This window comes from Helicoverpa zea, chromosome 31 (assembly GCF_022581195.2).
Source record: "Helicoverpa zea isolate HzStark_Cry1AcR chromosome 31, ilHelZeax1.1, whole genome shotgun sequence".
Lineage (NCBI taxonomy): Eukaryota > Metazoa > Arthropoda > Insecta > Lepidoptera > Noctuidae > Helicoverpa > Helicoverpa zea.
The window spans coordinates 18,020,770-18,033,983 of NC_061482.1; the positions used below are offsets into that span (position 1 = coordinate 18,020,770).

Sequence of the window (13,214 nt, forward strand, 5' to 3'; positions counted from 1 at the left end):
AATATTGGTTATATTTTGTCCCTGTACGGGAAGTAGTTCCTAAGGAACCCACGTAAAACCACGGGTGAAACTAGTTTTGATATAAAATAAGATATCTCCTAAATACAGACTGCAAATAAAAGCTGACAGCTTGTAGAAAAGACTATAATAGAGACTCGTAAATGCCCTTCGATAAGAACTCTCAAGAAAACTTTACGAGTTTTACAAATAGTTGTCGGTTTATCGCGACTCCAGCCCTCTGGGTAAATGACCCGCGATTTTTCACCGGTATATTATTATGATGCCCTTGACCTTCTTACAAATTGTCAGAGAAAATACCGACGTTATTAATGTTGGGTTGAAAAAACCAGCCTATTTTTTCAGACGTTATCATTTTGGATTAGTCTAACAGACCCAAAACTAGCAGGTACATGCTTTCTAATATTAGAGACTACTGATTTCAATAAGCAATATGTCTGTTGATTAACGTACCAGATACATTGCTTGATAGGTATTTATATGACTTCTATGGAGCCAATGTTGGAATCCTATCCCTTGTATAAAATTCATCATAAATATAAGTTAATGAAATCAGCATCTATTGAGGGATTGTCACGATAATGTGTGATATTAGCAATTCTAATAAAGAGTTTCATATTATAGAACATTATTAGAAAGACGATGATGACTTTGAATCTACCCATACGATACTAGATACTACTCCATAAAATGTATTTCTAATCATCTTAAAAGCTATGTTTTTTAGCCTGAAAGTGTTACAAATCTAGCTGATGGCTCCGTACGTCTCTGCCATCGGGAGATAGATGCTGCGAGATCAGACGGCAGGTCCACGCGAACCAATTTATGTACCTTAGGGTCTGCCGTGAGAGGGGAGCGGGGGCGGGTTATGTCAGAACCGACTTGGTTGTGAATTTGTATGTTTGTATATTCTACGATGGTGAGCAGTTATAGAGTTGCTGAATGTTGGCGATTTCTATAATTTACCATATTATATTTCATATTATAGCTGTAGTGAACGGTTCTATAAAAATCATGTGGGTTTTTTTAAATAAAGTTTTTTTAATATCACCACGATATGAAAAAAACTTTATTTTTATTTTTAAAAATATTCATCAGAATTTTTCATCCCGAAATTGATATGTTCTGCACCCTTCGGTATTGCTGAATATTACAAATCAGAACCAAATTGAATTGTTTAAACCAATTAAAAACTGTTCAATCACAGTGAATCCTCAAGAGAGTACTACCTAACGTTCGCATTGAATATTTAGTACAAAATTTTCAGCTAACTTACCTACCTATGAAAATTCAAATTATTTCTGAACTTGTATGGAAAAGTAATAATATCGTGAAAAGCTCGTATCTTGTGGAAAACCTTAGAAAACCCCACACACACCTGTTGTAGGAAAATATTGCGAGAAACGAGAATCGCTTAGCCATCGCTCCCGACTTTGTTTACAACGTGGAACATACATTAGTCGAATTAGAAGTCTTATTTATACAGTAAAAGCCTTTCTGATTGGTTAAAACGGTTAAAGTTGGTATGTTACACAATTTGTAGATTTAATACACTCTCATTTTTATTTCATCGAAATTTCGTGAAGAGTGTTTGGTGTGATCGATTTGAAAAGTGTTACATAAGTAATCCCATTGTTATAAACACCGAGTATCTAATATGTTTGTTACTATAACACACAAAAAGTACTTAATAGATTTTGGCAGTAATATAGCTTGACAGAATAAAATATAGGCTGCTTTTTATACACATGCGAAAATGAGCTGGTAAATAGAACCTAGCGTTTAACAAATAGAATAGCCAGTAAGTCTGACACCAGTCTAACCAAGAGGTATCGGGTTGCCCGGGTAACTGGGTTGAGGAGGTCAGATAGGCAGTCGCTTCTTGTAAAACGCTGGTACTCAGCTGAATCCGGTTAGACTGGAAGCCGACCCCAACATAGTTGGGAAAAAGGCTCGGAGGATGATGTTCAACAAATAGAAGACAACCTTGTATCCAAAAAATTAGAGAGGGGGGGGGGGGGTTCATACAAAGGTAACCCCCTAACACAGATCTGTTTTTGCACCCCAGTAGCAAACTGGGGTCTAATTTGAATTTATGCTGGCAATAAATATTTTTGCTGCCTACAAAAGAGTTATTGGCCACAATTTATTATTCCCGTACAATTTTAACGGGTTATTTTTAGAGTAGATGTTGGCACCTTTTTTGTGATTATCTCCTGTCGGATTTTTTGCTGTGGAAATATTAAATTGTTGTGGAGTGGTTTGATCGGTCTGTTGTAGAGAATATATCAACAGTTTTTGGACGTGATTTATAGGAAACAAGTTTGTAGGTATATGTTGTATTTGTATATTGTATATACAAGGTAAGCTGGGCTATCCACAGTCAGTTTATAGGCTTTTACCTTATGTATTGGTACTACTATCATAAAAGAGAAAACATTTTTTTGTTTGTTTTTAGGTAAAAGCTCCGAAACTACTAGACCGATTTGAAATTCTTTAATTGTTAGAAAGCGATACTTTTTCCGGGTCAGCTACATTTTATCCCGGTACGGATAGTATGTACGTAACGCGGGTGAAACTGCGGGAAAACGGCTAGTTATACATATTTTCACCAAGTAAAATATTTCCACATAGAAACTAACCACAAATTCTCCAGAGCACTTAATAAAACAAATATTTGGTCTAGAAATAACCCTCGTAAGGAAACCACTCAATATCAAACTATCTGCCCCAGCAGTTTCCAGATCAAACTATTACAACTACGTTATTATCTAGTTTGTTCGGGAAGCTTCCAGAATGTTCCCGAACGTTCCAGACTGAAGGTCAAAGGACAAAGGAACTACTTCCCAAGATTTTGGGTACGGTCCATGGAGTCAGGAAAGAGTGGAGATGCCATAATGCACGTAAGTCAGGAGCCTTCTTCGAACTCCGAGTTCGAGTTACGAGTGAACTAACGAGATGTTCGGGTTCCTTGAGATTTTTTCAACTATTTTTGATATTACAAAAAATGGGCGGGTCCGAAGAAAGCGTGTAAGGGCGAAGACAGTAACGTTCCTCGTCCCCAGCAAACCCGCATTTTAGCTCGCTACTTTCTTAGGAGATTTTCCGTTATGGCACCTCCGCTAGTGATTTGGTGTCCGTGGTACGATACGGTCCGATGTTAATGTAGTTGATATTAAGATGTGTATGTATGTTCGTAAATGTATTATATTATATGGAAAGGGAACCAATGCCGTTGAAAGGAAAGTTTGCTTGTTATTTGTTCAGCCGTAAACTGGTTGTTTGGGTAGTTTTGAACCTGTTTGTTTGTTTCAAGTTTTGTAATTGTCATTTGTTTTCTATATGGTGTTGCTAGCAATACATTATCTGTATGAAAACTCAATAGGTATCAGGTATAGACTGTTCTATGGAACATTCACATATCTAGCTAGGAGGTCCCTCAACTGCGAATGTTTAACTTGTTTTTGATATTTAGTTCGGTTGTTACAATTTTTCACACAGGCTAGTTTTTAGTTACGTGTAATAAAAATATCTGAAAAAACTAAGTCCAAAACTGCTCACAAAAAGTTTTATTTAATTTATAGCGATTCAGCAAGTTTATAGAAAGGGGGAGACATTTAAGTTATTCTAACAGAAGCCAGAAGTAGGCTACTATTACCCCACTGGGGCCCTTAATGGTCAATTACAGGGGAGCCATGGGGAACTGACTATTGCTAATAACGAGGACTTCTGATTACTAATCCAGCTGCGAGAATCATTATTACGGTTATAATGATAGTCGTTAAATGACCGGTCGTTTGAGTAGTTTTGCTGTCTCATATTGCTAACATACTAGATTATAGCGCGGGAGCACTCGCATATATTTATTTTATATAATTTTTCTGGGTTCAAATTTCAACGCCATTTAACAAAACTGATTATAAGAGAGTTTAAAAACCATGACTTTATAAAGATGAGGAGTATGTTTGATTCACTGACCGTGCTAATCTTAAGAATTTCTTTTGAAGTTCTATCAGTGTTAAGATCAGTGATAAGCCTATTTATCAAAGAAGACTCTAAACCAAACCTCAGAGCGTGCTGGCTCTCTTCGGGTCAGGGTTCACAACAGGCATCTCTGTGGGCCTAGGCCACGACCTCACAGAAATCAACCCAGTTTACGCTGGAGGCTCAATCAGCTACGCCAACATGCTAACTAATATAGCTGGCAACGAAATAACCAACTTCATAAAGAACTCTTTTAGAAGGCGAGGCATCAGACTTGGTAAGCAATTGGATGACGTACTCCAAGATATTAAACGCAATTACGTATACGTCACCGAGAATTGTGCAGTCAAGAAACAGGATTATAAGAAGTCGTTTAAGTTACCCGATGGTAAAACAATTGATGTTAGTGACGAGTCTTTTTTGGCTGGTGAGATGTACTTCCAACCAGAGCTGGTGCTTGGTAAGAAACTAACATCAGATGTTATACCCGTTCAAGAAGCTATAGTGACTTCGATATTGAAATGCGATTCGGAATTGCAGCCCGAAATGTACGATGCTATTGTCACGTACGGGGGTATGGCGACCATGCCGGGTTTGAACAAGCGGTTGGCTCGAGAACTCGAGGCTATAATAAATAGGCCTGTGAATGTGATTCCTACGTCTGAAGCTTATGCTGTAGCTTGGTTGGGGGGTGCGGTGTTTGCAGGAATGGCTGGCGCTAAGAGACTTTGGGTGACTAAGAAGCAGTTTGAAGACCAAGGAGAGAGAATTGTGAAGAACAGGTTTTGATTAAGTGTTACTAGAAAAGTGTTATGATATAGCATTTAGTTAGTAAACAGTTTAAGTCATTATTTCTTTTTTTTATTTTATGAAGAATGTTGAAAAATTATTGCATAGGCCGGCAATGGTATTCAAATATAAGGATTTATCGACAAAACTTGAAACAGGGATTATTATTCAGCACAAATTCCCATACGCATCAAAAAATACTTTTGCCAGAACTTCCCAATAATATAACGGAAACAAAACAAATCATTTCTTTCTCAACCTCATATTGTCACACAAAAAAATACTTTAATCCTCTGTCATAAGGTTTTCTATTGAGCGACCTAAGAATATTTTATAAATTCTGAAAATGGTTTTGGGCCAAGGTTTTAGGCAAGTGTCGGTGTGTTTTATGATTACGAAAGAACACTGATAAAGTCTAATGATATTGTATGGAGTAGTTTTGGGACGATATTAGTCTTAGATAAATCTCTTAATTGTGTTTCTTAAAAACTTTCCGACTTTTTCATGGTCATTACAACTCAGACTACGCACTAGCAAGATAATTTACTATTACTTATGATAACATACATATATACTAATAACAAAAAGGAAATATTTTTTGTGTGTTTAGTTATTTACCCTGAAAGCTGCGAAACTACACAACGATTAAAAAAATATTTTACTGTTGGAAAGCTACACAATTCTTGAGTAATATTGGTTATATTTTGTCCCTGTACGGGAAGTAGTTCCTAAGGAACCCACGTAAAACCACGGGTGAAACTAGTTTTGATATAAAATAAGATATCTCCTAAATACAGACTGCAAATAAAAGCTGACAGCTTGTAGAAAAGACTATAATAGAGACTCGTAAATGCCCTTCGATAAGAACTCTCAAGAAAACTTTACGAGTTTTACAAATAGTTGTCGGTTTATCGCGACTCCAGCCCTCTGGGTAAATGACCCGCGATTTTTCACCGGTATATTATTATGATGCCCTTGACCTTCTTACAAATTGTCAGAGAAAATACCGACGTTATTAATGTTGGGTTGAAAAAACCAGCCTATTTTTTCAGACGTTATCATTTTGGATTAGTCTAACAGACCCAAAACTAGCAGGTACATGCTTTCTAATATTAGAGACTACTGATTTCAATAAGCAATATGTCTGTTGATTAACGTACCAGATACATTGCTTGATAGGTATTTATATGACTTCTATGGAGCCAATGTTGGAATCCTATCCCTTGTATAAAATTCATCATAAATATAAGTTAATGAAATCAGCATCTATTGAGGGATTGTCACGATAATGTGTGATATTAGCAATTCTAATAAAGAGTTTCATATTATAGAACATTATTAGAAAGACGATGATGACTTTGAATCTACCCATACGATACTAGATACTACTCCATAAAATGTATTTCTAATCATCTTAAAAGCTATGTTTTTTAGCCTGAAAGTGTTACAAATCTAGCTGATGGCTCCGTACGTCTCTGCCATCGGGAGATAGATGCTGCGAGATCAGACGGCAGGTCCACGCGAACCAATTTATGTACCTTAGGGTCTGCCGTGAGAGGGGAGCGGGGGCGGGTTATGTCAGAACCGACTTGGTTGTGAATTTGTATGTTTGTATATTCTACGATGGTGAGCAGTTATAGAGTTGCTGAATGTTGGCGATTTCTATAATTTACCATATTATATTTCATATTATAGCTGTAGTGAACGGTTCTATAAAAATCATGTGGGTTTTTTTAAATAAAGTTTTTTTAATATCACCACGATATGAAAAAAACTTTATTTTTATTTTTAAAAATATTCATCAGAATTTTTCATCCCGAAATTGATATGTTCTGCACCCTTCGGTATTGCTGAATATTACAAATCAGAACCAAATTGAATTGTTTAAACCAATTAAAAACTGTTCAATCACAGTGAATCCTCAAGAGAGTACTACCTAACGTTCGCATTGAATATTTAGTACAAAATTTTCAGCTAACTTACCTACCTATGAAAATTCAAATTATTTCTGAACTTGTATGGAAAAGTAATAATATCGTGAAAAGCTCGTATCTTGTGGAAAACCTTAGAAAACCCCACACACACCTGTTGTAGGAAAATATTGCGAGAAACGAGAATCGCTTAGCCATCGCTCCCGACTTTGTTTACAACGTGGAACATACATTAGTCGAATTAGAAGTCTTATTTATACAGTAAAAGCCTTTCTGATTGGTTAAAACGGTTAAAGTTGGTATGTTACACAATTTGTAGATTTAATACACTCTCATTTTTATTTCATCGAAATTTCGTGAAGAGTGTTTGGTGTGATCGATTTGAAAAGTGTTACATAAGTAATCCCATTGTTATAAACACCGAGTATCTAATATGTTTGTTACTATAACACACAAAAAGTACTTAATAGATTTTGGCAGTAATATAGCTTGACAGAATAAAATATAGGCTGCTTTTTATACACATGCGAAAATGAGCTGGTAAATAGAACCTAGCGTTTAACAAATAGAATAGCCAGTAAGTCTGACACCAGTCTAACCAAGAGGTATCGGGTTGCCCGGGTAACTGGGTTGAGGAGGTCAGATAGGCAGTCGCTTCTTGTAAAACGCTGGTACTCAGCTGAATCCGGTTAGACTGGAAGCCGACCCCAACATAGTTGGGAAAAAGGCTCGGAGGATGATGTTCAACAAATAGAAGACAACCTTGTATCCAAAAAATTAGAGAGGGGGGGGGGGTTCATACAAAGGTAACCCCCTAACACAGATCTGTTTTTGCACCCCAGTAGCAAACTGGGGTCTAATTTGAATTTATGCTGGCAATAAATATTTTTGCTGCCTACAAAAGAGTTATTGGCCACAATTTATTATTCCCGTACAATTTTAACGGGTTATTTTTAGAGTAGATGTTGGCACCTTTTTTGTGATTATCTCCTGTCGGATTTTTTGCTGTGGAAATATTAAATTGTTGTGGAGTGGTTTGATCGGTCTGTTGTAGAGAATATATCAACAGTTTTTGGACGTGATTTATAGGAAACAAGTTTGTAGGTATATGTTGTATTTGTATATTGTATATACAAGGTAAGCTGGGCTATCCACAGTCAGTTTATAGGCTTTTACCTTATGTATTGGTACTACTATTATAAAAGAGAAAACATTTTTTTGTTTGTTTTTAGGTAAAAGCTCCGAAACTACTAGACCGATTTGAAATTCTTTAATTGTTAGAAAGCGATACTTTTTCCGGGTCAGCTACATTTTATCCCGGTACGGATAGTATGTACGTAACGCGGGTGAAACTGCGGGAAAACGGCTAGTTATACATATTTTCACCAAGTAAAATATTTCCACATAGAAACTAACCACAAATTCTCCAGAGCACTTAATAAAACAAATATTTGGTCTAGAAATAACCCTCGTAAGGAAACCACTCAATATCAAACTATCTGCCCCAGCAGTTTCCAGATCAAACTATTACAACTACGTTATTATCTAGTTTGTTCGGGAAGCTTCCAGAATGTTCCCGAACGTTCCAGACTGAAGGTCAAAGGACAAAGGAACTACTTCCCAAGATTTTGGGTACGGTCCATGGAGTCAGGAAAGAGTGGAGATGCCATAATGCACGTAAGTCAGGAGCCTTCTTCGAACTCCGAGTTCGAGTTACGAGTGAACTAACGAGATGTTCGGGTTCCTTGAGATTTTTTCAACTATTTTTGATATTACAAAAAATGGGCGGGTCCGAAGAAAGCGTGTAAGGGCGAAGACAGTAACGTTCCTCGTCCCCAGCAAACCCGCATTTTAGCTCGCTACTTTCTTAGGAGATTTTCCGTTATGGCACCTCCGCTAGTGATTTGGTGTCCGTGGTACGATACGGTCCGATGTTAATGTAGTTGATATTAAGATGTGTATGTATGTTCGTAAATGTATTATATTATATGGAAAGGGAACCAATGCCGTTGAAAGGAAAGTTTGCTTGTTATTTGTTCAGCCGTAAACTGGTTGTTTGGGTAGTTTTGAACCTGTTTGTTTGTTTCAAGTTTTGTAATTGTCATTTGTTTTCTATATGGTGTTGCTAGCAATACATTATCTGTATGAAAACTCAATAGGTATCAGGTATAGACTGTTCTATGGAACATTCACATATCTAGCTAGGAGGTCCCTCAACTGCGAATGTTTAACTTGTTTTTGATATTTAGTTCGGTTGTTACAATTTTTCACACAGGCTAGTTTTTAGTTACGTGTAATAAAAATATCTGAAAAAACTAAGTCCAAAACTGCTCACAAAAAGTTTTATTTAATTTATAGCGATTCAGCAAGTTTATAGAAAGGGGGAGACATTTAAGTTATTCTAACAGAAGCCAGAAGTAGGCTACTATTACCCCACTGGGGCCCTTAATGGTCAATTACAGGGGAGCCATGGGGAACTGACTATTGCTAATAACGAGGACTTCTGATTACTAATCCAGCTGCGAGAATCATTATTACGGTTATAATGATAGTCGTTAAATGACCGGTCGTTTGAGTAGTTTTGCTGTCTCATATTGCTAACATACTAGATTATAGCGCGGGAGCACTCGCATATATTTATTTTATATAATTTTTCTGGGTTCAAATTTCAACGCCATTTAACAAAACTGATTATAAGAGAGTTTAAAAACCATGACTTTATAAAGATGAGGAGTATGTTTGATTCACTGACCGTGCTAATCTTAAGAATTTCTTTTGAAGTTCTATCAGTGTTAAGATCAGTGATAAGCCTATTTATCAAAGAAGACATATAGCTACTTTTCATTTAGGAATGGTAGTACCACAGAATAAAGAGGGACAGATGTACGTAAAAATGTCACTCACCATGCTCGATGCGCGATACTCTCTACTGACAGCACCGATAGCGATGATAAAAGCTCATCGATGCACATGCGTGTGTTAATGACATTTTTACGAACATTAGTAAGTAGCTTCACAACCGTTTACAAGAGAATATATTTAAACTATGGCAGTACGCACATAACAATACATACATACTATTCAGGTGTTTGGCCGGTATCAGACCGACAAAAACTTTGATTGAATTTATGATTCCTGCCGACTGTTTAGTCTGCAGTGTGCAGGTACTCTAACAGAAGCGGTTTCAAAATAATTTCTTGCGAAGAAAAAGACAATCATGATTTATCTGCGAAACGAAAATGTATTGGCTTTAACTGGTCAGCGTGTTGTTGTATTGTGTGCATTGGATAGTTGTTTTGTAATAAAACGATATTTGAACCGATTTCCAAAAAAAAAGAGGAGGTTCTTTGTTAGGATGTGTTAATACGTTTTTTTCTGATGGATGTATTTCTTCTTATATTGAGGCACAAGCAGGGTGAATAACAGCTGAAATGGATACGATACGACAGTAAAATTAGTGATAAGCTAATGCTGTTCTGCGGCTCAACTGGCCTATTTAAGCCTACGAACACTTTTTTAACGGTTTCGTTGCCTTAATAATATTTCAATTTATCCATTTCACCACATAGTTCGACTTCAGAAACATATTGGTATCTATTATATCCTTACCTGAGCTCCCACCATCCCAGTCTTCAGCCTCGGCAGGTCAGTGTGCGAGTACTTGGAGATCGACCAGGGTTCCACCACGGTCAGGTCAGTGTTCAGCTCAAACTCATTGATCTGGTTGCGAAGGAACTTCCTGATGTTCCACGGAAGGTCGTTGTGGCTGCGAACAAGAAGAAACAGTTAGTCCAAGGGAAAATGTGTTGAGAGTTTTATTTTTCACAATATCTAATGTTACGGTCTAGCTGTTAGAGCAGGTTAGAAACGCATTCTCGAAGAAAAATCGTTATTCTAGATTCAAGATATTTTTATATTTATAGCGTCAAGGTGCTTCTATGAATACTGGCTTTAAAAGGAACCTGTAAAAATAAATATGTTTATCCGTACTGGGTAGATTTTTCGCAGCCAGTGTACAACCCAAATCAGTGTAAAATTCATGAACATTTCCATATTCAAAAGTTCCCGAGCCTACCGTCTGAACATTCTGAAAAAAGTATTTCCATTCGTACCTACACTTGCCGTAAGAAATCCTCATGAAATTCATAACAGGGGAGAAACAAAAACAATAACAATTTACGAACGTTGACCGCAAAATTTTCATTTCGCAATTTAAAGTGGAACATTCTGGAAAAGTTTTTAAAGCTATATCTGGTATTTGGCAAACAGACAAACAGACGTTGCTACTGTATGCTAGGGTCTTGTTATACTGTACACGGTTCATAAGCGGAGCGGAGGCGACAGCGGTTAGGAGGTGGTAACTAATATTTCCATCGGATGTCTATGTTATAACGAGTTCGTCCGTCCTTCGGAAAACTCGTCAAAGTCGTGGGTGTCATTAAAATTTAAACAGCTTCAACATTTGTCTCTGGTTATTAGAAGCGAGAAAGTAAGTCTGACATCCAGTCAACAAATGGTATTTTGCAGCCAAGCCACGGTGACTTTGTTGATTCGTGTCTAGCTTAGCGTTCATACCCGCTTTCAATGCGACCTAGCCCGAACTAGTTATTTATCTGGTTGTTGCTTTTGCCTTTTGTTTTTCACAAATAGAATAGTGGTTCACTTAGCAGAGAGTACGGATGACAAGCTTGTGAGACTTCTATGTTATTTCAATGTTGACAGTAAGTTAGTTGCGTTTTCCGAACGGATTGCTTATTTATTTAACGGAAAATGTATCAAAGTGAATTTAAACTTTGAACGGATTTAGGATTTAAAATCTTCATTGAATTACCTGCCTTTTTATATGTACTTACAACCCACTCGAATTTTGGTAGTGAGTTATAATAATCGCCAAAACTTTGGTAAACTTTCTATGCAAGTTTCTAAGTATTTTGGTATGGTATAGAGGTATATTTATTTATAGGCAAACGGCGGAACAGATTTTAATGAAACGTGACAATAACATAGCTTATTTACATATCAAAATAACACGTAGGCTACTTTTCAACCAGGCGCGGGAAGTATTACACACAGAAAGCGGGTAAAACTGGTGGCGGAAGCTATTAATATCATATGTTTTACCTCAGCCATTGTTCCTACCACCATAACAAAGCGAGTACCTCCCCTTCACCCCTCACCCCTCTGGCACCCTCGTAAGTGTACGTCGTAATTATAGTTAATGCGGTTACTGAGTCACGTAAACAGACTATATTTAATGTATTAGTTTTTAGTTCAGGTGCGTTACAAACTTTGTAGTGTAATGAATACATCGTTAGTGTGTGTGGGGGGGGGGAAGGGCGCTTGTCACAGTAAGGATGAGATATATGCCAACATTTTTTATAATAATAATAAATCACTTATTTGCAATTTTTGGACCTTCTTTTGTAATTTTTAAATTCATTATCTTGATGAATGAAATACGAGTTCCCCAAGTGCGATAAGTACGAAATGCGAAGCCTTCTTTATGATCTAGAATTCAATGGTGTCAGCATAGTAGGTGTGCGGGTCTTAATTGATTTCATGCCAATAGATCTTACTCATTGGCAAACTGGCAATGTACATACCTTCTATTGATAAGAAGACATACTCACCTATCAGTTGGATAATACGTAACTAGCAGTTGCATAAACAACAGATGTTAATGATAAACTACTTACCCATCAGTGAGAGGAACTTCTTCCAGGATCTGCTTAGCAATCTCGAGCCGTTCGCGGTCGTATGACGCGGCGGCTACCACAGCTATGATGGCCAGCAGTAGGCAGGCCACCGACCGACGCTCACACGGGTTTATCATCCTTGCTGTAAAGAAAAACATTTTTTATAATAATATGTCGAAGAAACATTGTTCTAAACGACATTATCATTAGTGGTTGCAGGCTTAGTGGGCGTCTTTGGGGTAGAATGCTAGCACAGAATACAATGTCCACGGTTTGACACTTAACATACAATGTATTATCACTTGACAAAGTCTAAAGGAAAATGATTAATTATGACGAAGCAGCGGGTTCAGGGCTCCAATCTCTCTTTGATTATATTTTCTTCACAACACTATACAACAAATCACCATAATCCAACTCAGTCATGTTCCCGCTCAAAACAATGTCTCATCAAGAACTGTCATAGACAAGATGGCGCCTCGACCCCGCTGAGCCATATCCTCGGCTCTGATTGGTCAGTAATTAACACACTCGAATTATGAATTTTAAAAGAAAATCTCATAGCTTTCTCCGTAATGTATAAGTATTTTATTCTGTCCAGCCATAAAGGCGTTTCGGGATTAGAAAGGAAATCCTGTAACATAATTGGAGAAGCCTTTGCAAAAAAATAGAAATCAACTCAGACTTTTACAAGCGAATTATAGAATTCTACCCTCTGAAGGAGTTTGATCTAAAATAATGATGATTACATACATATACCTACGTAAGAAATATTGGGCTGATAGCAAAACTGACA

General features: G+C 37.0%; 1 protein-coding gene across 1 annotated transcript in view; it reads right to left on the reverse strand.

The window, feature by feature from the left end:
- LOC124644882 (dipeptidase 1-like) overlaps positions 1–13,214 on the reverse strand; it is a 169,250-nt gene that overhangs the window by 73,219 nt on the left and 82,817 nt on the right. The window contains exons 3-4 of the mRNA XM_047184527.1: positions 12,419–12,560; positions 10,332–10,488 (exon numbers count right to left, since the gene is read on the reverse strand). Of these exons, the coding sequence (XP_047040483.1) occupies positions 10,332–10,488; positions 12,419–12,560 (299 nt within the window). The remainder of the gene's footprint in view (positions 1–10,331; positions 10,489–12,418; positions 12,561–13,214) is intronic.